The 27,518-nt window shown below is 42.4% G+C and overlaps 1 protein-coding gene across 3 annotated transcripts in view; it reads left to right on the forward strand.

The window, feature by feature from the left end:
* Positions 1–397: 397 nt before the first annotated feature.
* The window catches only part of iqsec3a (IQ motif and Sec7 domain ArfGEF 3a), an 80,737-nt gene continuing 53,616 nt past the window's right edge, over positions 398–27,518 (forward strand). For 2 of the 3 annotated variants that reach the window (XM_035528639.1, XM_027020668.2), the window contains exons 1-2: positions 398–1,792; positions 19,577–19,654. In XM_035528639.1, the coding sequence (XP_035384532.1) occupies positions 1,272–1,792; positions 19,577–19,654 (599 nt within the window). In that variant the 5' untranslated portion in view covers positions 398–1,271. Of the gene's footprint in view, positions 1,793–19,576; positions 19,655–27,518 lie in introns of those variants that run through there. The other variant, XM_035528640.1, reaches the window with a different exon arrangement.

Genomic DNA, 27,518 nt, shown 5'->3' on the forward strand with positions numbered 1-27,518 from the left:
AGCTTAATCATACACCAGCGACATGGATCAAGGCTTTGGCATCACGCTCGGAGAAAAGCGAACAGCTTGCCAAGTCTGGTGAGACACGGCACAGTGCACATCGTATTGTCATCGCTCTTTATCCAAGTGTCCACACGGACAGAGCGTACAAACAGATTCGTCATTTGAGTGCTGGGCATAAGCATGACTCAGATATACGCCGCATAAGTGGGAATGGAAAATCATATCAGTGTATCAATCTTTGGAGGTTGAAAAGTGCATTCAGATTCCAAATCCTGAACCATCTCGGCATGTCATTGTGATTTAGGACAGCAAACATGCATTACAATGTGCGAGAGCGTCGTTTGTGTGTTGTAGCGGATTCTGCCGGGGAGAACACAATTTGAAATGCAATTTGCACGATATTTATTATTTAATTTTACCCATTGATTATTTTAACTACAGATTAACTAATTCTGCATTAAAATTTGATTTGTGGAACTCAGTATGAAACTTCTGGAGCAAGTTCAGTGACGTTGCGCTGGCCCAATGTCACATAGACGTATCCCACTGGCCATGGTGCTGTTTAACGGGTCCATTATTCTCATCTTGACTGACCGGCCACACGCTACATTGATATATATGGGGAGAGCAGACCCGTGACACATTTATGCATGGTCAGGTGGAAACGTTTTTCAACTGTTCCAGCAGTGTTGGAGGTATAGGAAGCAGAACAGCTCGTTTACATCGGCTACATGCTAAGCAGAGACCACCAGGGATACTGGACTGGTGTCTGGTCATGCAACAAGTTCAGCCGTTCTTACACCGGATAGCATGCTTGTAAGTCGTGTTTGTTCAATCACAGAGCTCCGTTTCTTACACGTGGAACTATTTCCATGCAGACAGATAGTTCTTTATGGATATTTAGGAGCAGAAACGTCATGAATTTGGAGAACTCGCCAAATCCACATTAACAGGCAACCGACAGGAAATAAAGGAATGGATGGGGTTAACTTTTAAGAGCAAACACGCTCTTCTGTTGTTGGCCACGGAGCTGACGTCATCCTCCTACTACGGCTCCTCCTCCAATGTCCTCTGATGTTGATCCCTCCGCACCAGCGCATCACCCGCATCCTTGCAGCGTAATCAGGAACTCTCAGAGAGACCAGGGCAGAGTGAGCGCGCATCTCGGCGAACCACTCACAGCTCCGACCTCCCCGACGAAAATACCCAAGGTCCTCCCTGTGACACCGGGCTGAGGCTACTGCTGTCAAGCACCCGCGACTGTAGTGATGGAGAGTCTGCTGGATAATCCAATGAAAGCAGTGCTTTACCTAAAAGAACTGACAACCATAGTGCAAAACCAGCAGAGTCTGATACAGACGCAGCGACAGAGGATCGACGAGCTCGAAAGGAAGGTCGAAGATCTCATTGGCGAAAACCGTCGGCTGAGAGAGCCGCATCAGTACCACCACCACCATCCTCATCCGCCGGCGCCGGCCGTCAGCCCGCAGCCGCAGGTCCTCCAGCATCCTCACCCGGCCGCAAGCAAAGCCGGGACTCCAGGCCAGCCACCGCGGCAGCACCACTGCCAGCTGACACCGCCGCCGCCGCAGCATCTTCCCCAGCCCACGCCGCCGATCCATCACCCGCAGCATTTGCAGCTGGTGCCCGCTTCTCCGCCTTCTCCGAGAGCGAGCCACTCGAGCCCCGATTCAGCGGAGGAAGACAAGAGGAGCCCGTGCTGCAAATCACTGGTTCCGCAGACTCCCACAACCCTCTGCCGCTCGGTTGGACTCGCAAGGAAAGCCGAGTGAGTGAAAAAAGCGCCTTTATGTTTCATTGCCAGCGCACTATAATACACAAGTAATGCAAGAACTCACATAATACATTTAATACTCTTTTTAACAATGAACACTTTATTTTCCTTCTCAATACTGACGTAATTCTTTTAGTCCTGGCACGAAAGAGCCACTATCAGCTGGACATAAACTATTTTATAGCTTCACAGAGCTTTTAAAATTACTTACGTCGACTAAGATCACGTAGACATCGTACCGAGAACAATATAAAACCAGCACACGTGAATTAACTTGAGCTGATTGCCCTTAACGCTGTAAAAATACTTCTAGCACAAGTGTTTAATTAATTCGGAGCGTTTTCAACGCTAAAGCAAGTATCTAGTTTTAACAGACTGGTATTTGTCTAGGTGCGCTGGTGCAAAACAAATAAACGCAGATAATAGATGAAAGCATTTATTACAGTTCTAAGATCAAATAAATATATTCAGAAGTCATTAGCGAAATTAATGTGAAAGTAGGCGAAACCGACTGTTACGTCATCTTTTTATTTCCTATTTTCATGCAAACATACATTCACCACCTACTTTATTAGAAGCACCTCACAAAAGCGACCAAACCACTTACTCGCCACTGTTTGGAGGCACCTATATTAAAGGCGCCATGTATCGGTGCACAGTTATTACAGATTATAACTCATCAGTTAGCATGCAAAATCTGTCCGTTGGTCACTGATGAGTCTGATGAGTACATTGACATAGTAGTGGCTGGGTAGCAGGTGTTATGTCTGTATGAGTGTATCAGGAATTGTAGCACTGGAGAATTTCTATCTTTCAGTGTTATTGCTTGGTTGTAAGTGACCTGTTACCCAAAATATTCCATCAGAACTTATTCTGTGGTCAGAAACTGGCCATTAGTAAAGAGCTGGAGCATGGCTAATACCATACAGATTGTGTATAGCAACAAATATGTGTCTAACATATAAATGTTTCTAATACACATTCTAAGTATGTGCTTGGTAGAGTGCAATACAAAAGAGAATGTCCTTTCCTCCAGTTGTTTCCTTAACATGCTAGAAGCTGCATAGTAGTCATTATTAGTACCACGACTGGCTGCATCTGAATTCTGTGCCTCATCAGTGACTAATCAGACACTAGTTCAAAGCAGAGAAGTCCTTTTTCCAATGCTGGAAAAGATGCATGAGAGATGTGCCTCCTCTGGCACTGAGGGGGTTTATGATGAGGTTGAGGTATAGCATGGTCTCCCAAGAGATCTACACTACAGCCGGCAGCAAGACAAAGAGCAGGCATAGACAGGAGACAGTAGGGCACAGGGCAGATCAGCTGCATGTAGGGAAGTTAATGTGCAGTATAGGATTAACGGGCATCACAAATCACATCCACAGTACAGAGGGTGCAGATGAACGAATGGCACACAGGTCCTTTTGGAGATGTCCTTCAAGAGGTCTTATGGATCCAGCTTTTACAACAAATGTCAGAGTTTATCTATTTTTAAAAATATTTTTCTAATGTAACAGTGAGTTACTGTTACCCTGTATGTAGCCAGTGTGTTACTGGCAGTCTGCTTTTGAGAACGACCTTCAGTGTGTGTACCTTTAGCAAAGAAATCCAATAACTGCAATTTAAGCATTAAGTGATATAATTTACTATTTTACATTTATTTTATCAGAAGCATACCTTTCTGCTTGAAATTCTAAGCAGTATAAAGAATAAACACATCATTAGCGAAGGTCATAAAGGTTCACTTAAATTATTGTTTTTCTTTTTTAAAAGTTTTGCCTGGTTCCAGTCTCTGAATAAGTCAGTAGAACTAGTCATCTGTGATAAACTGGGATTGGGTCTGAAATTTTGCACACAGCCACAGAACACTTGTCCTACAACAAAAAGAGCATTCAGAAAAGAAGGTAACATTTAAATGTAGATTAGCCTACATTTATTTTGAGACATCCAAAGCCAGCCCTCAGTGCATTAGCTTTTAAATATGATTTATGTCTGTTTGAGTGATGTCATTACATCTTTGAGGCCAGTTCAACACTTGTTTATTTCAGAACCCAATGCACTAGCCATAAAAACTGATGGAATGATCTTTTATTTAATAGTCTTAAGAATTTGCAGTTTAATTGTTTGACGGTCTAAAACCAGACCATTCCTGCAAACGGCCAGACGGAAATGTCTTCTTATGCACTGAAGGTTGGTCTTTCTGAAGAAGTTGAATTCTGATTTTATATACAACATTATTTATCTCTAATGGATATTATAGAATATTTTTAAACATATCTTATTCTGCTTGTGATATACATCAGTATCTTTCTAATGGTAATAACAGTTATTTTAATTAATCAATGACTGTCAGTAGAAATAAAGCATATACTACACAGAGAGTTGGTTGAAAAATGCTGGAATATTCATTTACAAAGATTTGTATGGACTTTGCATGGTGTGATCATGAAAATTCCCCTCACACCAGCCATTGATTAGTGACATCCTGGTGTCACTATTATCTTCTCATGGGGAAGTTTCAGCTTTTAGTCATTTTAGGAGAAATGATCCCATTGCTGTGTTAGGTTTTCACTCAGATTTGGTTTAGGCAGTGTGTGCTGTTCTATTGCTCAGTAAGGAGAAGCGCTGAGTGAACATCAATGCTCCACAGACAAAGTACACGTTCTTCTTGTCTCTGTGTGTGCCCTTTAATCATGACTCAGGCAGCATTTAAAAGGTTGCATGTGATCTTAAAGCAGGGCGGGAGTATTCTGCAGTAGTGTCGTGGTATTCACACGTGGAATCTCTGCAAAATGAGGAAAAACTGTACATATTTTGCAAAGTGAACAAAGCTTTAATGTCATTGTCACGATGTGGAGTTAAACCAGGATGCGGGGACAAGTTTCGTAAAAGAGGCATACATTTATTAACACACAACAGCGAAGACGTAGCACGCAGGTTATCCGGGTTAAACACCGACAACATTCGCACATAAACGATAGACTTCTATACACGCATATTAATGATACTCAGCGAGGAGCAGGTGTGAAACACAGGGAGGGCGTGGCCACACGGACGAACATACACGCACACACACACACATACAAGGAGACGTTTGGGAGGATATGTATTGTGACAGTCATATTTGTCTCATAGCCAGTGATATAAAGAAGAAACCAGTCTGACGCTCCTAACAGATCAGTTTGATTTGCCTGTGTAAGTAAATATGACGTCACCTCTCAAATCTTTGCAACTACTTTGATTCCTTGTATGAAGGTTTTAATTGCATGGTTAATGAAGGAACTGATTTGCTGATGTGTTGATTTGACCTCCTTTTCCCTGCTTGGGTTTAGCAGTGAATCTGTCTCTCTGTCTGTGTCACATGACCAGCCACACAAACACATACACACGTTACACCATCTGTTGTTTCCTTTGGCTTGAATATACGCATAAATACCCAGAGAGAGTCACGGAAAGGTTTAAACAAAATATTCTATGTGGAATATAAATAACACCAAACAAGCAATGAAATGTCACAAAATAAGGCTGTAATATGTATGCTTACATGTTGGTTTGCCTATATTTACTATAAAAAAATTAATTCAATGTTATCAATGACACTATAGTAAATATCCTATTAAATGTATGTGGCATTACAACAATACGTCTACATCCATATAATAGGAACATAAAAGCCTTTTATATTGCAACCTGCTTCCACCCTCTGTTATTTTGCACATAGATGTGATCATTAAATAATATGCAGAAATATTAAAATATGAAATGATTGTTGTAAAGGTAAGTCATTATCAGATCTGAGGCACCACAGCCAAAAGTTTTTAGAATGGTTGCCAGATGTAGCTTTATGTAGCCTAATGCCGTGACTCATAAAACCAGTACAAAAAAAGGTGATCATGAAAGCTCAATGCATTTAACTTGCATTTAACTTTGATTTAACCTTGTGTGATGCTCCTCTGAAGGTCATGAGGATAGTATGGTTTATTACAGCGGTCAGTAAATGTTAAATTAAGAGCATATCATTGCAGCTAAAAATGTGACACTTGAAAGCTACTGGATGCCAAACAGCCTTGTTATTCTCACTTTTCACTCTGGTTCTGATAATGCCATATGACAATGCTATCAGCCATCGAGCCATTTATCGCACATTCACTATTATATAGACAAATACGTGTAGATTAGGCCAAATGCCATTTAGAGAGGAAATGGAATAGTCATCATGTGATGAACTGTACAAAGACTGCTTAACCTGTTTGTTCAGAGCCCCATAGGTTGTACTGAAAGTTAAAGTCTGCTCTGAAAGGGTCATGTCTCCCTGTGGTCCCTCCACTGCTGGGATGTGACCAGACGGAAGGCTTCAGCGAGTCCAATTTGAATAAACCCCAGATGGGTGGGGGAGTTTCCAGGCATGTGTAGAGCACACAATTGGACCAACTGGATGCAGGGATGGGTTTCTTGGGTGACGAACTTGTGGACAGAGCCTGAGGTGCGCTGGGGGGGTGCAGCTGGACCCAACACCACCCGTAACCTTTACAGCTTTGTGTATTTATACTAACATTGACATTGCTAATATGACAGGGGGCCAGCATCACACATTGGGAGCAGCTGGAAAAAACTGTGGTGGGTCACTCCTAATGTAGGCTCACACTTCTGTTCTCACTCCTCCATGCTTCCTGTGACAGTCTGGCATCCATTAGCAGTCCACTGCTGGCAAGGCTCAGAGACAGACAAACAAAGTTTTTTTTTTATACACACACCTGAGGTGATTTTGAATTTGATTAGCAAAAAAACTAACAATTTTGGGCCAGTAGAAAGAATAATTTAATACCTGTTGAGAATTTCTCTGTCCCACCTTGATCAAGAATATCAGTAGGTGCGTTGCCTGGAATCCTTTTTTTGCCTAAAGATTATCCAAAGTATTTAGTATTTTTATTTTATCTTAATGTGTGTGTGTGTGTGTGTGTGTGTGTGTGTGTGTGTGTGTGTGAGTGTGTGTATGTGAGGAGGGGGGGGAGGTTCCCCTTTTTATTTTTGTCTTCTCTCAAGGTTTGTCCCTTTTACCCTCTAAAGGAGCTTTTCCAAACCACACTCACTCTTACCTGGCTCATTAGGCAACTGAGCTTCTGCAAAGCTGCTTTGAAATAATGTCTGCTGTGAAATGTCTATACAACTAAATAACTAAATACAGCTAAATTGGACTAAATAAAAACATGGCAACAGGAAAGGTTTTTCATGGTCTTTTCTAAAACTGTGTGGATAGTGATTATAGATGTATGGTGTATGGTGATATGTGGCCATGCTGCTGGAGGATATCTTTTGGGCTCTGGAGTATAGTTGACAGTGTATCTCAAAACACCACCAGCACTAAGGACTCAATCCTCATTTAAAACACATAAGTGTTCCACACACACACACACACACACACACACACACACACACACACACACACACGCACACGCACACACACACACACAATACCACACCTGCCACCTTGCCCCTCTTTCATTGGTTTGGTCCCCTCTATGTGCATCTGTCTCTGAGTCTTGGCAGCTACAGGTTGGTATGGGCTACCAGGACTGTAGCAGGAAGGCAAGGCAAATTAAGGTATGGCACCTCACACTAGGAGGGAATATCTAGTAATTACAGTGCTCTTTGAATGAATGGTTCTGCCTCCCTTCTCTCTCTCTCTCTCTCTCTCTCTCTCTCTCTCTCTCTCTCTCTCTCTCTCTCTCCATCTCTCAGTCCACCAGTATTTCCCAGTTCTGGTCCTGGAGTAGCTCAGCACATTACACGTGAATGTTCCCATCTTAAACACCCATGTTAATTAGTTTGTGGGCTGGGACCAGTGTGTTGGGGAAAGAAATTTCATACTGGCAGTTCTAAATTATCGCACGATTTGTGTTAAAAATTGGTGATTTTTTTTGAAGAAACCTTAAATGAGTTCACCTGTGTGAGGTGGCTGGAGTAAGGTTCCAGTTGATCTGTAGTATGGTTGCTTTGTTGAGAATGCAAGCTCTCCATATGCAAACCTATGCAGGAAGTAAACCAACCAACATATGGACTACTGGCTGTTTTAACATCACATTAATAGTGCACAAATTCATGACTGACTGCATGAGACAAACAAACGTTTGTCATCAGAGGTAAAAGTCTTGCATGGTAAGCTGACATGATAGGGAAAAATTTACATTTAAAATTTTAATTGAATTTAACTGAAACCTTTTTGAAAATGAACCGGAATCGAATGCTCTGAAACTTCTTATATGTCCATTGTAAGAGCCACTGAGGAAAATTCAGACTTATATTAAACGCCCGTGCGGTCCCACACCAGGTTTGTTCTGCAGAGCAAATTTTTTTCTTTTGCTGTTTTGTCAGGTATCACAGTTGCTCTGGGAGTATTGCGGCATGCTACAGAGGGCTACCCAAAAAGGAAACCATGCAAAACTTTCAGATTTTTATATTCTGTCAAGGCTACCCAGGCTTGACTGAGCTGTAACGGCATGCGATCTCCCAGCACTTCAGGTGCATTGCAGATACTGCTGACTGACAGGCTGCTGGAGACCATTTCATAAGCTCTAACATCCAAATGTCATTTTGTCAAGTTATACATTTGATGATGCAGCCTATTAAGCCTGTATGCTTTGAGGCCATAAAAGGGTGCTTTCTACTATAAACCTTCCAGGGATGTGGCAAATGCAGCTAATGTTTATAACCTTTGCAGTTCATGACACATTTGAGTCTTATGAGAGTCATAAACACAAATGTTAAAGTTCTGCTAATGTTTTTTTCTCTCTCTCAGAGGAGTTTCTGTCTTTTATCACCATGCAGATGCTTGGCACATCTGTCTGTTTATTATGTGTCTGGCTAAAGCTCAGGTGATGCCAAAACAAAATTCATGAATATCACATATTGAGTGCCCTGTGGATTTAAACTGCTTGGTTTCTTTTTGAAGAGTATCTGTGAATCTGTGAATCTGGTCTGCTAGCTGAGGCTGTGCATGTGCAGCTTGCTGCTTTATGCATGAGTGTGTGTGTTTGTGTGTATGTGTGTGCGTATGTGTGTGTTTGTTTGTGGGTGTGGGTGTGTATATATGTGTGTGTGTGTGTGTGTTTAAATGTGTGTGAGTGGGTGTGGGTATGCGTTTTTGTGAGCTTACGTGTGTGTGTGTGTGTTTGTGTGTGTGTGTGTGTGTGTCTGTGTGTGAGTGCATGTGGGTATGCGTTTTTGTGAGCTTACATGTGTGTGTGTGTGTGTGTGTGTGTGTGTGTGTGTGTGTGTGTGTGTGTGTGTGTGTGCTTGTTTGTGGGTATGTGTGTGTGTGTGTGTGTGTGTGTGTGTGTGTGTGTGTGTGTGTGTGTGTGTGTGTGTGTGTGAGCTGAGTGGGAGGTTTTGTTAGGCTGTGTGAATGGTGACTGTCCAAAGCCCGACCACCCTGCGTGGACAGAAGAGGAGGGGAGAGAGAAGGCTGATGCAGGTGTGGTGAGCTTGTACAAATGAGTGTGCGTGACGTCCCCTCTGATTGTTTCCTGAGAGCGCGCGTGAGAGATTAAGGGCACAGAGGCCGCGTTTGGAGTGGCTTGGCATTAGACACGAGTCAGCGTGCACGGCAGTTCATATTGGCCCGTGTTTATTACTGCTCAGACTGCAGCGTCACAGCCACATTTGTGTGGAGCGACGCCATTCACATGCGCTAGCAGTAGCTGGGACTTTGTCCTTGACTAGCTGTGCTGTCGACAGCAATTAAACCAAGAGTCGTGTAGGCGACGCTGCTAAGCTTTCATTACTGCCTCACTCAGCGAGCACACAGTGGCTTCCTTCACTGCCATTTATGATACAGCATTTGCTTAATGTTAAATTAGCATTTTCAATGCTGGAGATGAGCTTTAAGTATTTTTAATTGAAATGCTGCAGACAGGGTAGGCAAACCGAGTGTAATCAATGCACCTGCACATGCAATCTTTACACAATCAAGGCACTGTCATACCCCGTTGTCATATAGGACATTTAATAATATATCTGTTTTATTCTATTTTTAGTGTTCCTTGGAAATAATGATATCTGAGTTAATCTTTCTTTAGCACCACAGTTCAGCAATGCAAGTATTTAGATTTAGAGGTATAAATTTAGATTTATAAATGAAGTGAAACATCAAGTGGCAGTCACAGTATGGTTATGTGTTCACTGCATGTTGGTGAGTGTTAGGTACACTGGCAACTTGATATGTTTATGCACTGATATAACTTTAGGGTTATATCAGTGAACCACTATCATCCCATATACTTTATCTAGTACACTCTGCTGTTCCTTGCTGCACACACACACACACACACACACACACACACACACACACACACACACACACACACACACACACACACACACACACACACGACACATGTTGAGAAATCAAGAATAAAACTCTTTTGACGTCACTCAGGACAATAGATTGGCACATTCTCCAAGTATTTGTTTTCACACAAATGTAATTCAGCCATTTTGTCCTAAACGCTCATGATAAATTGCAGTACTTCCAACTATCGTGGTTCTCATTCTGACAAAGTACATCCCTTGATCACTTGTATTGTAACAAACAAACCATAACAGAGACTGATCGAAAGAACAATATGCAGTAAAGAATGAAACAAAAATAATTGTGATCCACAAAGTTGTACAAATGACCATGAAAAACCGTTCCTGTTGCCATGTTTTTATTCAGTCCAATATAGTTGAGTTTATTTATTTATTTATTTGTATAGAAATTTCACAGCAGACATTATTTCAAAGCAGCTTTGCAGAAGCCCAGTTGCCTAATGAGCCAGGTAAGAGTGAGTGTGGTTTGGAAAAGCTCCTTTAGAGGGTAAAAGGGACAAACCTTGAGAGAGGACAAAAATAAAAAGGGGAAGCCTCCCGCGCAACACACACACACACACACACACACACACACACACACACACACACACACACACACACACACACACACACACACACACAAAAGCATGAATTCTCAGCTAAGACTACCTGTTTTCTTTCACTTTAATTAGCTGTACTATTCACCTCGTTTTCCCTTCTCATCGCAGGATTTAATCGGGAGGTTAAAGCATTTGGTAGTGATGTAATTACATCTTTATAGCTTCAGAAATGTTATTACATTTTCTGTTACTCAAGCAGGAGGTCAGTCCATTCGTATCATGTTGTGCATTCCTTAGTGCCTGCACTGTTGATGATTTGTTTGTTGGTGCTGTGAAAACAGCTTTGATCCATGCCACATTTGACTCTGAGTAATTCCTATAGCCATGGCATGGGGTGTTCATTCCCAGATCACTGGCTGTTTCCTTGGAAATGTCAGATGATATTATATTTCTGACTAAGACTAATGGCAAAATCCATCCAGCGGATCCTGTAGGGAACTGCACAGGTGATGAAAGCAGACAGAAAATGTCCAGTCCCCTGTGTGTGTGTGTGTGTGTGTGTGTGAGTGTGTGTGTGTGTGTGTATGTATGTGTGTGTGTGTCTCCTGCTTCTTTCTGCTGTTACTGCCCGATTTCTAGATATATGATTTATGTACCCTTTCCATTCTGATTCCATATTCTCTCTTTCCCTCTTATTCTCTCTCTCTCTCTCTCTCTCTCTCTCTCTCTCTCTCTCTCTCTCTCTCTCTCTCTCTCTCTGTTTTTTTTTTTTTTTTTGGATGTCAGGTCCATTCATGCATGGCTGCATTCATACATGCACATACACAAGGGGTCGTGAAATTGCCCCAGGCTGCTGTCAGGTTGTGCTGATTTTGTTAAAGAATAACGATAGCTAATCCTACTTACCTAGCCCAGGAAGGCTCCACTAATTACTGTTCTACTGTGTATAATGTTCAGCATTGGGGTATGAATAAAAGCTACACTAGTACTTGGGCAAATATGTCAGCCTGTAAAAAACAATTTTGGGGTCACTGAGCACAGACTCATGCACAAAAATATTAAAAATAGAGAGAGGGTAAAATGTTGTTGCTACTGTTGCTATGTTGCTACTGCTAGTATTTCAGTACTGGTCAGTAGTAAGCATACTTAAACTGATAAGAAAAGATCTTTGTTTTGTCTTATTTCTTTTAGCTCACTAGTGTTTGTGATATCACCTTTGGGTATAGTCTGGAGTCTGCTTGAGGTATAGTTTTCAGTCTGCTTGGGGTATAGTTTGGAGTCTGCTCAGGGTAGCATCTGGTCAGGGTATAGTTTGGATTCTGGTCAGGGTATAGTCTGGAGTCTGGTCAGGGTATAGTTTGGAGTCTGCTCAGGGTATAGTCTGGAGTCTGCTCAGGGTATAGTCTGGAGTCTGCTCAGGGTATAGTCTGGAGTCTGGACAGGGTATAGTCTGGAGTCTGGTCAGGGTATAGTCTGGAGTCTGGACAGGGCATAGTCTGGAGCACTGGGACACCCTGTCCCACTGGTTTGAGATAGGTCTGTTACACTGTAGTTCGTTGAGAGGAGTAATTGCAATTGCTCTCGTACCTGATGAATTTGTGATGGCTGGGGTCTGGTGTGTTGTCATTTTAGAAATGAATTAGGAATTTGTAAAATGCTTGGTAATCCTGCAAAGGCTGTTAATGCCAGATCAGATGAAAGCTTAATTTGGGGGCTCACATTCAAACATTTGTGGATTCTGGTGTAATGGCTTGCTGCAATCTCCTGGTTTACAGAACCAGTAGTGCTCACAGATTATTTGAAATGCATGTGAAAACTCATTAAAACGCAGTTCTGAGGTGCAGTTTCATCAAGACAATGTAAAAAAAAAAACACCTGTAGTAGCATTTCAATATGTTTTACAATTCTATAGTGATGAAGTCATGAGTATGTTAGACTAGCTGGAAAAAAGCATAAAACTGGACTTGGTGTTTGCCACCTTAAAATATGTGTAAACATGAGTAGAAATAACACTGGAAACACTACATCCAGTTTCTCAGTGAGCGAAGAGCTGCAGTGCTGGTGACAAAGGTAGACTTCAATTTTCTCCTGACTGAAGAAAACTTCTTCCAACATTTTGATTCTTTTCCTCCTTTTGTCTTCTCCTGTTTACGTTATCTCCCAGTTATTCGCTTTATTAGCCTACTTCATTTCAGCTCTTCCAGGAGCTAAAGCTCACAAATCTTTGCTGGTTCACTTTTGCGATCTATTTTATGATAATGGAAACGTGTTGTTTTGTGGAGCATGTTGCCCGCGATTGTGTACAGGTCAAGTGCCTTTCCTCCAGACCGCAGCAGTAGAGCGGTTTTATCCAGGATCGTGGGACTAGCCTCAGTGGTCAGGAATACCCAGTCCATCCCAGCATTCAACTTGCCGGCCTTCCAGTTCCTGTCTGGGTTCTCTTGCTCATAGGCTCTTCTCCGAGGCTGTATGCACGCTTTGGTTTACACATCTATTTCCCTCTTCCTCCACAGCTCAACTTTTATGCTCTAGTTCTCAGATGCTTACTCTGTGCATGTCTGTGCGTTCTTCTTGGAAAACGAGAGTGCTGTAATTAGAGTCACCAGGAGTCCTGCAGGCTTGGATAAATTTAATCAGCAGTGTGTGGTTCTCTAATGGCTTGGCGAGCACTGTCAACAGGACAGTTATAATTCGCTCTCAGTCACCACTGTATGTGCATTCGCTCTGTGTGTGAGTGGTCCCCTTAGCCTCACTGTCGCTCAGTGAAAGAGTGCAGTAGCGAGGCAGGACGTTTTTTGAAGCCATGCGTACAACATGTAACTCAAGATGCAGTGACTTGAAGATATGAGGCGCTTGTTCTTCTGTCAACCTGTCATTCCCTCAAAAGAAGTTAATCCTCTCTACTTTTCCTCTGCTCTTCCCCTTCTTCTTCTTCTTCTTCTTCTTCTTCTTCTTCTTCTTCTTCTTCTTCTTCTTCTTCTTCTTCTCTCTCTGTCCCTCTTTAACTTTCTCTTTCACACACTCTCTCTTTCAATCTTTTTACTCTGACAACATTGTTGAAGATCAGAACCTCTAGGGATAGCCCCAGCTTCTGTGCTGATGTAAGCTGGTGTGTGTGTATGTGTGTGTGTGTGTGTGTGTGTGTGTGTGTGTGTGTGTGTGTGTGTGTGTGTGTGTGTGTGTGTGTGTGTGTGTGTGTGTGTGTGTGTGTGTGTGTGTGTGTGTGGCCAGGTGGGTGTACATGCTTGTGAGTGAATTTAGAGAGACATGGTTGAGGCTCTTCGTTTTGAGTGCACATCCCCATGAGGCTGTCTGAGCTCAGTCCACTGTTATTTTCACTCCAGCCTGAAACTGCTTGCCTAATGTTCTTAATACGTTCTTCATTCTTTTTTTTCTCAGTAGATGTGGAGTTACAGGACTGTGTAGCAGATGTGGAGTTACAGCACTGTGTAGTAGATGTGGAGTTACAGCACTGTGTAGCAGATGTGGAGTTACAGCACTGTGTAGTAGATGTGGAGTTACAGGACTGTGTAGTAGTTGTGGAGTTACAGGACTGTGTAGCAGATGTGGAGTTACAGCACTGTGTAGTAGATGTGGAGTTACAGGACTGTGTAGTAGTTGTGGAGTTACAGGACTGTGTAGAAGATGTGGAATTACAGGACTGTATAGTAGATGTGGAGTTACAGGACTGTGTAGAAGATGTGGAGTTACAGGACTGTGTAGTAGATGTGGAGTTACAGCACTGTGTAGTAGATGTGGAGTTACAGGACTGTGTAGAAGATGTGGAATTACAGGACTGTATAGTAGATGTGGAGTTACAGGACTGTGTAGAAGATGTGGAGTTACAGGACTGTGTAGTAGATGTGGAGTTACAGCACTGTGTAGTAGATGTGGAGTTACAGGACTGTGTAGAAGATGTGGAGTTACAAGACTGTGTAGAAGATGTGGAGTTAAAGGACACCTAATTATCTCATCCCTCACCATGCCAGAGAGATGCATCCCACTTAACAGTTTACCTTGGTCAGACAGGGGTGTGCTGTACACTCGCCTGGATTAAGAATCAATGCCATTGTTGGCTGCTGAGTTAAGTTGGTTGAGTGTTGTCATGCCAACAATGCTTTTCACTTGCCATAGTGCATTGAGCACACTTGGCAAGGACAATCTCAAAATGGAGTCTCAACACAGAAGTATGAAATACTCACAGTGCCAGAAGTTTTAATATGTAAATTAATACAATTGGAAGTTTTCCCGTATTTCCATCTGTCTTCTCTTTTCTTTTTTGATTTATTAAGGTCAGAAATTATACTTTATAATTATGACTTAAAATTTAAACATTTGTGAAATAGATTTTTTAAATGGATCTTTTTCATTTATTTCAACAAAGTTGTTTAAAAGGAAAAATGACTCCTTCCTGCAGCCTGAATGCTCCTCTTAAGAAAGATGATATTTCAGACTGACAGTCATTAGTTCTGGTTCCTGTGTGATTGCATGGAATCACTGCCTCACACAGATTTATGCATTTTTATGAAAAACTCAGTATGACTTAGTTCAGGCAAGATATCTCATAAAAATTTAACTGTGTTATTGCATGCCATCTCAGTTGGCTTTTACTCACTCACTTGTCTGTTTTTAACAACAACAACAAAAAAACAAAAAGTTAAGACGGAAAGCACAAAAACTGGCATTGGCCATACAACGCTGTGTTAATGATGGCTCCCTTTGCATACTACCACAGACTTTCTCTGTGGAGCACTTCTCTTCTTCTTGTTTCATGCCGTGTGAACACTGAAGGGGTACATTAACATGGCTCATATATGTGTGTAATGTAGGGCTTTCAGTGTTTTCCCTATTGAGAACTAACTGGTGAATGAAACCACTGGAGCAGGGAAACCAGTGAACCAGGAAAGCACAGTTTGGTACCGCTACCTAGATCAACACTCCATGCCCAGTTCTTAATATGAAGGCCATACATTAGCCAACACAGAATGACTGGAAGGGGAAGGATAGTGGAAAAAAGGGGGAAAAATGAATGGAAAACAATGACATTAAGCTCTGGGTACATCTTCATCCAATCCTCCATCTCCAGACCTGTACCTAAAGGGTTTTGTTGACATTCAGCCTCACCCCCCCATGTGACAATGTTTTGGTGTGCTCAGTTTTCTTCTGCACATCCATCACATCACTGAATGAGCTAGTTGACCTGATATTCAGCAGGGCAAGTGGCAGTGACCTCATCAAACAGACGCACGGGAAGTGATGACCTCATCAAATCGAGTCTCAAAGGGTGATAAATTATCTCTAAAGGAATCACTGGTATTGGTAAAATGGAAAATAACAAACAGCAAAAATGATATTCTTTGACATTTTTTAATAAAATAAGTCAGAGAAAGCTATTGCAGCACCGTCTAGAACCACAAAAAGGAAGCTACATCAGTGACCCACTTTCAGGTTTAAACCTACAGTGGAGTATAAGCATTAGAGCAAAAAAAGAGGTGTGACATTACTTCAAGACCTAAACGGCCCCATGAATCCGGGCCCCCAAAAACCCACGCAGCTCTCTTTGTACCTCAGCTCTACTAGTCTGTATTAAACTCCCACTCTCTTGTGCTCTAAGGAAGCGTATCTGTGCAACTGCACAAATTCCTGCACTTGACTTCACACCATGGGCTGGTGGCAGGAGAGAGGAAAGGCACAGCTGTCAGGCTGGTGTTACAGAGTGGAGGCCTCCCATAAATATCTGTGTGCGTGCATGTGTGTGTGCATGTCTGTGTACGTTTGTGTGTGTGTGTGTGTGTGTGTGTGTTTGTGTGCCTGAGACAGGGAGCGAGAGAGAGATAATAAGAGGGATAAAGTGTGTATGATTCCCTTTGGCCCAAGTCTCTGTTCAGTCCTCCTTTACCAAATCCCCCATCACTGCGTCATGACCCCTTGTCCGTCGGATGTCACACTTGGCTGCAGTGTCTAATTGCTAAAAGATGGCTTCTTCCACCTCCTCATTTTATTCATAGTGGGTGTTTGGAAGGGCCCCTCCTTAGGTAGGGCACTTTTGTGTCCTGTCTCCCTGTTAACGTCATTAATTAAAGATCAAAAGAGTCAGCGCTTTAATTACTGTGAAAAGACAAAAAAAAAGAAAAAAGAATTAGCAAATGAACAGTGCCTAGCAAAGAGCAGAGAGCATGGGGAAATGCCAAGGAGCAAGTAGTTAGACTTATGAACGCAGTCGCATTCAGACTCCAAAAAAACTACAATGAGGCTTTGCGGTGGTAAAATTTCAGTAACACATGCGTGAGAGAAATGTGTTTCAAACATATTTACATAATGTGTCCCCTTCTCTGTGTTGTCAGATGGATCGGGCACCTACCTCAGTAGCTTAAAGACTTAAGGACACGTGGGGGAGGAGGAGAGTGGATGTTTCTCAAATGATCCTAGTGAGCTCCTGACTTGTTATGTTTTGGTCAGAGATGAGGCATACCTAATTTCCTTCATCAGATGGTTGGTCAAGCTTATGATTCATTTCCTATAGCTTCTTCCATGTGTATCTTTGTATGTGTGCAAATTTACTCCAGGATTGAAAATAATATTCCAAATTTGTTCAGTTCTGCCCAGAAACTTCTAAATCATATCCTTTTTTCTTTTTTTCTTGTATAGCATCTATAGATTGATTCTTCCCTTTTTTTTTGCAGCGGTAGAATGGTTTATTATAATTTAATATAATTTAATTTATGAAACAAATATAATATTGATTACATTTATGAAAATTGTAGCAAGTAATAAACAAAACCCCTTAGAAGAACAGGAAAGACTCTTCCATGTACATTTTTGGCAATGTCTTGAAAATGCCTTCTGAGGGCACAGTACTGGAAAGGAAAGACCCACAAAATAATCGACTAAATGCCAGTTAATGTTCAGTTAGTTTTTAGGACCATTCAGAAGGTGATTTTAATCTGCTATCTTCAGAATCTAAACATATTTTTCACATTTTTAAAAAATGAAAGAAGGAAAGAAAAATAGAAAGAAAGATAGAAAAAAAGCCCCCTTACCAAAAGCCAGTGCAGACATTTTTTTCTAAATATGTACGAGAGTTTTGCTCTGTCATGAATGTGACATTTAAGTTTTTAGTCATTTCATATTTTTAAGCCCTCTCTTGGGGAAGTAAGTAAGTATGACATTTAATATTTGGAAATAGTAATCTGAATTGTTGTACTGTACAATTACTAAAATGACCAAAATGCTAAATACTTAATGATTATTTCCAGATTCCAGACTCCTGATTCTGTGCCCATCTGTTCTGTGTGGGAAAAAAAAATATCCCAGAGGATTCCTGTTGAAATGTCATCTTTTATTACACTGCATTTAAGTAAAAAAAAACTTTCTATGAACAATGTTGAGACCGAATAGGTACATTTGTTACTTAAAAAAACACTCAAGCCTGAAATGTCACATAGACGACTGCCTCAAGTGCAGAAATGTGTTAATATGATATAGGAGTGTTGTCAGGGTCACTGACTTTTATGCTGGCTTAACCAGGCTTCATCAGCGTGAGCAGAGCTTTCTGTCTGTCCACTGATCAATGACTGCATCACATTCCCTTATTTATTTTAGACCTCTTTTTAAAAGTCATTATGCCAATCAACATGGCGTCCCATTTTGCTCCCTTTTGAGGTTGTGTGCTCAGACTATTAAAAGCTCTCGGGTCACATCCATTAAGGAAAACACGATTACAAAGGCCATTAAGGATTATGATTAATTACCCATGGTCTTCCCTGCATCAGTGTTCCTCTAACCATCGCAGCTGTGGTTGGGGGACTGCATGCTCCTTCTTGCTGAGTGCACCTCTGTCCTTGTCTGGTCTGTCTGGACTCTCTGATTCCATGCATACCATTTCCCAGATCTGCATGCAAACTGCAATCAAATTGAAACCATCCCGCCACAATTTTTTTTAGAGCAAATTGCTCTAAAAACCCTTCAAAATCATTGGAATCCACATGTAAATGAGACACTGTGATGGCTCTAACACATCCTCTTGTTTAACAGCACCAATCCATCCTGGTTATTATGAGGCACATTGAATGTGTCAGTGTTACATGGGTACCTTCCCAAATGGTGTTAAGTACCAGCTTGCCATAAATTCGTTGGGATCAGTGTTTAGCCTTGCACTGCAAATGTTAGAGCTCCCATGCCCCCAACACACACATTTTACATGAATGTTGTTTATGGATTGCTGAGTAGGGTGTTGGGAGTTGGGAAAACACTAAAATGTTGGGGCTCATAAGGATCAGGAGGGGGGAAGCATTGCTTTAGAATATGTCAAGTGAATAGAGGGAGAGCGAGGGATTTACAGGGGTCAGAGAAAAAGAGAGAGATGTGGAAGGGAACAGGATGTACGGTGGAAAATTTCAGCCCCTGAGAGAAAGGACGTGGTAGAAGGAACATTTGTATTTACTGACACACTGTTCATGGTCAGCATGGAAGATACTTCCTCTAACACTGAAATGGCAAGTGCAAATGCCCTGCATAACATGTCAGGAAATGTGCAGAGCCTGTCTGGCAGAAGAGCCAAGTATTATACTGCGAACACTACACATAGAAGTGTCCACACACAGCTAAAGGCTGACGCTCCAAATAGGAGGAGGAGGAGGAAGAAGAAGAAGAAGAAGAAGAAGAAGAAGAAGAAGAAATATATATAATCTACTGCACCAAGGGCAAATTGTGCAGCTGCCCTGTCGTGTACCTTATTATGACTCTTGCTTTTTTCTTGTGATATTGCCACAGCTTCACTATCTAACCATTTTTTGGACCATCTACCCATTGTAAGGTGAATGCCCTCCTTACCTGTCCTCTGGTGTTCTCTTTCTCTCTCTCGCCCTGACAGGAATCAGACAGTGCTGCACCAGTTCTGCTGCCCTGCCCCGGATGCTCCTGAGGTCGAGCCACAGGACTGTGACCCCAGGTAAGATCAGCTGATCCAGGCCTCCTCGCCCCCACCAAACCCCTTCTCCCTGACGTCTCCACGACACTCACCGAGCTCTTGTGGTTTATGGTGGTGTTAGGCAACGCAGCTGCCCAGGTATGCCTTTCTTGAAGTGGTTGATAGGCTTTTCATGCCTGTTCTTTGAATTTCATCCCTGCTCACTGTCTCGTGTGACCCTTGTAATATTACTTACAGTACTAGCTTTTAAAAAATAGGACAACATATATGAGAATGATTAAAATGCAAACAGATTTTCTCTAACTCAAAATATTACAATTATGGCTTAAAAAACAAAAAAAAAGTCGTTTCTCGTTCAGATAGGTTATTGTTTACACGAGTATCTAGAGAAGGACATTGCTAAGTGAAAAGTGTGAGTCAACAGTCAAGCCTCTCTCAGCCATCATTCAAGCCATTGTTTGCAGAGGAAAGACAACACAGTTGAATTATTTATTATAATACCAATACAGATATGAATGTGTAGTCCTTAAATCTGAAAGTAAATAATAACAATGCAACCATGCGTACATTTAATATAATATAGTGGTTAAACATAAAATAAGGCGTAATAGCACAATGTTCTTCGAGACGCTATTTTGAGCATGCTTTCCTCATGCTCAGACGGATCAATAAACATAAATACTACTATGATTAATAAAATATATATATATTTCTTTATCAAATGTCAAACAAAATGGATTCTCCTTTTGACTCCCCCACAGCTGTATAGCTTCGTAATGGCATTGACCGTCGCAGACGCGTCGGTAATGACCAAGCAAAGCGTTCGCGATGTTTGCTGCGGATCCTGCGTGTTCACAGAGGCAGTAGTTTGTCGAAGAACTCAAATGAGAACTCAAACGAGAACAGTAGCAGAAGCCAGCAACAGAGGCGAGTCGGTATCGATGACCGCGCTGGCCACAGTAAGCTGCTGCTGGAACACAGCGGCCGCTCGGTGAGCGGCCTCTAAATCACAGTCTAAACGCTGCGGTAGCTGCCGTTATTGAATTAGTTCTGGAGAGAGAGGCAGAAAGGAATCAAGAAGATAGATGCAATCGCACCTGTCCGGTGTCTTTGTCTTGCTCTCGTGTGCCGCAGTGGAGAGAAAAGAAAAGAAGCGCAAATAAATAAACGAAATTATAACAGCAAGAAGCGCTCGGGAAAATGGAACGCGGGCGCGTAAATGTAATTGCGCATGAATGTTTGGCCAGACCCGGAGCGAAGTGACCACCATTAGTGGCAAATCATCGAAATGATTGAAAAAACAATATCTTCTCTGGCTGTCTGCAGTTGTAGATCATACAGGAATAGAATAATCATCAAGATTAACGTTCGGATAAAGTTCGGATATTTAACGGCAAACAATATAATGAATTGTAAAAGTAAAGGAGTTCCATGGCACAGAAAAGCAAACCACTTCAAACAGACTACTGAAGGCAGTGTGTAGGTTGCTGGATGTTGTATGTTTGTATTTTGGTTAATTAGAAAAAAGTCCAGCTTTTTTCTGTTGTCTTTTTTTTGACCTCGATGTTTGTCCACGGATTGTTAATTCGTTTCCTGCCGTGTCCTGCACTTAGTGTATTCACAAACACGCCATTTTCATTCTCATGATTTTCGCACATTGACGTCCCTTTGATATAGTTGTCTTCCGAAAATGTAGTTTTTATTCTGTGGGACATTACATACGTTTAATACGTCGCGTACATACATACCTGCTTATTCATTTCCATACATGGAGCATTTGATACAAAATTCCCTCAGTAAATTATCTATGATACATGTGTAAAACATTCCAGCATTACTCATGAGCAGCTCTAGAGGGAAACTGGGGGTCGTGCATGCTGGCGGCTCTGTAGAGACTAGCAGCTCTTTGTCCGTGTTTCGGCATTACTGCTCACACCCCCCAGTTCAAGTAGAGGCCCCAGAAATCAGAAATTTGGAATTAAAATTTGGAAATACATTTTCTTAAACTCTTCTCTTACTCCTTCATCTCATTCAGTTTCCACCCAGGAATGAAGCCCCTCTGTATTAGACCTGAATGTTGGTGTGTGTGTGTGTTTGTGTGGCATGTGATAATCTTAGCTGTAGAGTGCTCCTAGTGGAATCGAACCAAGAATTTTAATGGAGATTAGCATCCTCATATGGTGTTCATTGGCTCCCATTTACAGATCCATGTAACTGACTCGCAGGTAGGGTTCTGTGAACTTCAGTTATTCAGCTGTCAGTAGTGAATATGTGATGTTTGGGGAAGTTTCATGTTGAAACACTTTGGACAGGTGGACACCAATTATTGCTAGTGTTTTTACATTGAGTGTAGGTGTCTAGATATTTTTACAAAGGGCACCTCTGAATATTGGTGCCGTGATATGCAGGTCTGTAGCACATGCACTGTGTGTGGTTCTGGGCTGGGACGATCTGGGATACCTTAAATGGTGGGGATCCTGGGATCCTGGAGCTCTGTGCCGCATGCCGTAGTTAGGGCACGGTCAGTCAGATAGCAAATGGAGAATACAAGGAGCAGAACAAACACTCCATCGAAATGTGCCAGGATCTGAATGCAACCTTCCTGGAAAGTAAATGAGCTCCAGCAGGTCTAAACACACTTGCACACACACATACTCAAAAACACACACACACACACACACACACACACACACACACACACACACACACACACACACACGCACACATGCACACACACACGCGCACGCACGTATATGTATGCTAAGGGAACAGGATGGAGGGACTGAGGATTAGTATCTGCAAATCAGTATTGTCTGGTAAGATAAACAGGTCACTTGTGATATCGTTTTGGAGCTTTACATGCGGTCCTCTCACTCCACAGTGCATAAATGCAGCAACTGCCACTTGGGTAGTGGCAGGATTTAAAAAATAATTTCCTTATGAACATTTAACTTCTCGATTGCCTATTTTCAATGAGTTATTCATAAAAATAAATGGATAAATAAAAACAAGAGAATTTGGCAGTTGCTCAATGGTCATCAGTCATTTTAAGCGATTTACACGCGGTGACGCGGAGCCAAGATGGTCTCCTTGCACAGCCTGATGCACTTAAAAATGAACACATCTGTGTAATTGTGAAATAAAGAGCAGTCTTTATCCTCCTGTCAGTGCAGTTCTGATTAAATCATCATAAACCAAACTGCTCTCAGGGGGTCATAATGTATTGATCATAATGTATTGGGCCTTTCTCAAAATGGAAATTCTGTGCAGCTTTTATTTGTTAGTGCATGCAAACACTCTGTTTGTAATGTGTGTGTGTGTGTGTGTGTGTGTGTGTGTGTGTGTGTGTAAAATCCAGTGCAGTAAGAGTTGGCACACACTGACAAGTTTGGGGTCAGTGTGAGTTCACCATGGCACCTTGTTAAGAAGCATTACCTCAGAGTGCATATTTCTTCTTGATTTGTTTCAATTAAGTGCTTTTTTCTTCTTTTTTTAAAGACTTACTTTAATGAGATGCTGTATGTCATGCAGTGAATTATGAAGTGACAGATAATTGGTCATCTTAAACTTTGGTCATCTTATAACTATGCCTGGACAGGCTGGCCTAGTTTTCATAACATGATGTCAGTTAATTCATACACTGTTCATTTCAGGTTGTTTCTGTGCTGTCATAGACTGTTTCCAGTTCCTTTTCTCTGCCTCTGTATTGTTTTCCCTTCTGATTATGCATCTAATTATTTATTGCCTTATTCCTTTCTTGCACTTTCTGTTTTTCCTTATTTTGTGCCTCTTTCATTTTCTCCTCTTGTCTTTCTCTCTCCTTCGCTCTCTCCTTCCCTCTCCCTTCAACTCTTCCGTCCCCATTTTCTCCCCCTCGTCTCTCTCGCTCTCTCTCTCTCTCTCTCTCTCTCTCTCTCTCTCTCTCTCTCTGTGCTGCATTGTATGGCGCAGATGGGTTTACTGCTCAGGATGATCCTGTGTCATACTGATTAGTTTATGCCTGTGTTCCTGAGTGGTTCATGGCGAGCTGAAGCAACAGTGATCCCTGGATAACTTCTTGATGGCGTGTGATTACACTTTTGCCTCCATGCGGTTTTTGAGAGTGGATCCAATCACAGACAACCCCCCCCCCCGCCCCAAAAGCCAACCCACCTCACTCCCCCAGCGCTGTAATTCCCTGTCCCCTGCCTGACAAGAACTCAGGGGCTTTTTTTTTAGTTCATTTCTCAAGGCCCCATTATGGCCCTCGGTATACTTTTGAAACCCGTGCCACTTTCTCGCCCTGGAGGGGTAGACAGATGAGGAGACAGGAGGTACAGAGGAAAGAGAGAGAAAGAAAGAGAACAGAAAAGACAAGGAGTGAAGCAGATAGCAGAGAAATGCGTCTGGCATCTCATACACGAATTCTAATGGCGCCTGGTTAACGAGGAACCCGTAGAGGCAAGAAAGATCACATGTATGCTGTGACCGCGGAATGATTCTCAGCTGCGGAGTCTCTGCATCTCCTGTTTTGCCACAGCCTGCTGCTTCGCCCATGTGCCTATTCTCTTGTCTCCCAGTGGCTCTGGTCCGCTGCTTTAGCTTCTGTTGACCTTATCTGACTCAGCAAATGAATCACTCGTCTGAACGCACCGATAGCTGCGAGGCTGGTGGGATCCACTGCTGTTGCGTTTTTTTAACGGCAGAACTCTCATGTTATCAACTGCAGGCCATATTGTGGGAAGAACGGACGAGCGCTAGAACACTTTTTAAACAGAGGAAGAAAGCACAACGTTTGAGCCTCTGCTAGAGACATAGCTGCCACCGCGCTGACAGGCTACAGGCCACTTTGTGCAAATTCCCCACGCGGCAGAGATTCAGCAGTTCAGATAAACAGGTGCTGAGTGTTTCTCTGAGCTACCTTGTCTCATGCGATTGCCCTCAGGCATCTTGTTTTATACCATTAGTTCACCCGATCCGCCAGGCGACAGCTGACAGCTTAATTTATATGTTAATGGGAGATCTGCCACCTGTCAATTTAAGACCAGCACTGGCCTGCAGGTCAGTAGATATGTGGGAATGTTCTTTTGGTCCTGTGAGTTTTTTCCTGCTTATAAGATTGCTCTCAGTTGTCGTTGTTATTGTTTTGCTTTCACTTACTTTTTCATGGGTCGCCATCCTCGGTTTCATGGGTTTGACACAGTTGACCTTGCTGACCAACAGAGAAAAAGCAGTAGAGATGGAGGCCCAGGACACACCCACCTGCTAGACACCTCTAACATCTAATCCACACATATGTATATGCAGAGGCACAAGGAGCTATAATTCCTCATGTTTTTTTGTTTTTTTTATCACACAATTCCAAAGTTCCTGTGACTTTCCGTCTCTTTCTCTCTCTCTCTCTCTGTTTTACTTTCTTCCTCTTTTCTGTGTCACTCTTTCACTCTTTCTCTATTTCTCTCTCTCTCCTACACTCTTGCTGTCTCTCTCTCCATCTCTAAATGACTGTTTGCTACCTCTGTCTGACAAAGTGACCTTGCAGGTCTGCGTGCTGTTGTCATGGCAACCAGGGGCACCAGGAGGAGGCCCAGACTTTCTCACTTTTGCACATTAGTTTTTAAATGAGAGACTTTTTGTTTGTGTGTGTGTGTGTGTGTGTGTGTGTGTGTGTGTGTGTGTGTGTGTGTATGCCTATATATGAAAGAGAAAAGTTGGACCTTGGTTTTGTGAGTATGAGTCAAGCTATGATTCCTGAAAACATCTTCTCACTTTCTGCCCTTCTTGCCTGGTCTTGCCTGTACACAAATCTGAGTGCCAGCCAATCGCTCCTGGCCTTTTCACAAATGTCTCTCCTCACAGCCAATAGCACAAGATGTTGCTTATGGCATCCAAGGACTGCAGCCAATTAGCCTTGGTTTTTGCACAAGTAAAATTACTCAGACCAGAAGGTGTGGCAGCTGAATTTAACAGCTTTTCAAACACATTTGTAGCACAGTCCTTTCGGTTAGCCAGCACATAACATTTAATCAACACTTAACATTTAATCAGCACATAACATTTAATCAGCACTTAACATTTAATCAGCACATAACATTTAATCAGCACATAACATTTAGCCAGCACATAACATTTAATGAGCACATAACATTTAATCAGCACATAACATTCAATCAGCAAATAACATTTAGCCAGCACATAACATTTAATCAGCACAACATTTAGCCAGCACATAACATTTAATCAGCACATAACATTTAGCCAGCGTATAACATTTAATCAGCACATAACATTCAATCACACATAGCATTTAGCCAGCACATAACATTTAATCAGCACATAACATTTAGCCAGCGCATAACATTTAGTCAGCACATAACATTTAGCCAGCACATAACATTTAATCAGCACATAACATTTAGCCAGCGCATAACATTTAATCAGCACATAACATTTAGCCAGCACATAACATTTAATCAGCACATAACATTTAGCCAGCGCATAACATTTAATCATGTTCATCATAGAAATGAGCCTCATTAGCATAGATGATATAGATTAGCTCCAGTCAATCACAAAACAAGTGAGGTCATTTAAGTTCAGCGATGGAACGTACACATGCGAGTGACTGAGCTGTCAAATCATTTAAAGTTAATCCCCCTCCTCCCCGCACACATCGCTGAAATGCAGAAAAGTGGAAAAATTTAACGATTCATGCCATCATCACCCAGAGGTGATTCTATGATACCAGGCTACAGTTTCAACACCCAAGTGCTCTTCACGTTTGCTCTTGCGATCGTGACGGCCAGAGGCCAGGTGGGAGGCGTTCGTCACGCGCGCCTCTCTCCCTGGCTCTGTCAAGCACGTCATGAGAAGATGGCTAGGGAGGCGGTGATATCTGAGCAGTAAATAAATCTTTCATTTTTCGTAGAGTGCTTATGTCCTGTTATGGTGACACAGACCGTCAGCTCCTGACAGAGAGAGGGTGCCCTGTGCCAGGGTTCTGGTGGTCAGTGTTTACTGGGTTTGAGAGTTCCCTCACTGTGAAAAATTACTGGACTGTTTTTGTTACTTTGACTATTGTTTCTGCTTTTGTCAGGCCAACTTGGAGTTATTTGGGCATTCAAAATAACTATTTGAATCTGAATGAACTCAAGAACGGTTACCAGGTTGCATTGTTTTAAAACATTAGGTATTTGTTTCCCATTGTTCTATGGTTTTGGAGCGGCACAGGCAGATTGAGGGCTGGTTCCTGCGTAGGACCCAGCCGTATACTGCCGGCAACTGGCCGAGCATGGGACAAAGCTCCGTGCATGAGAGAGACGTTCATGGAGCGGACCTATGATGGCTTACCAAGACGTGTCTTACAAAACCACAAACCAGAGATCCTCCGGAGGTCAGTGGAGGTGGTGAGGAATCAATAACTATGCCAAACATTGAACATGGTTTGCTTTCTCCTAGCAACATTCTCTATATTACACGTCCAACGAAAAAACCTCCTTCTAAAGGAACTCGCGCGATCCGTTTCTACCCCTGCCTCCCGCCTGCCAGCCTCACGAGATCTTACAGATTTCTGCTCAATTTGCTTTGGCACCTTATTTCTCAGTAATAACCATCCCACACAGCCAATGGTGAGGCTGAAGGAAGACAGAAAACAGGACTGGAAACCTTAATATCTTTTTCCTCTCTGCTTCTTAAATTGGGTCCCCTGGCAGAAGCGGTGACGCACAGGCTGGATAACAAAGAGTAGATCATTACCAGCGCAATGCCAGCTCTGATTAGAGCGCCTCTCTGTCCAGCAGGAGCTCTCGGAGCGGCCCTGGGGAGAGGGGCTCTCTCCGCAACCTCTTTGTAGCCCCCTTTCTCTGCCCGCTCTCTCTCCTCCTTCTCACACCGTAATGGCCTTGCC

This window comes from Electrophorus electricus, chromosome 7 (genome assembly GCF_013358815.1).
Source record: "Electrophorus electricus isolate fEleEle1 chromosome 7, fEleEle1.pri, whole genome shotgun sequence".
NCBI classification, from domain to species: Eukaryota; Metazoa; Chordata; class Actinopteri; order Gymnotiformes; family Gymnotidae; genus Electrophorus; species Electrophorus electricus.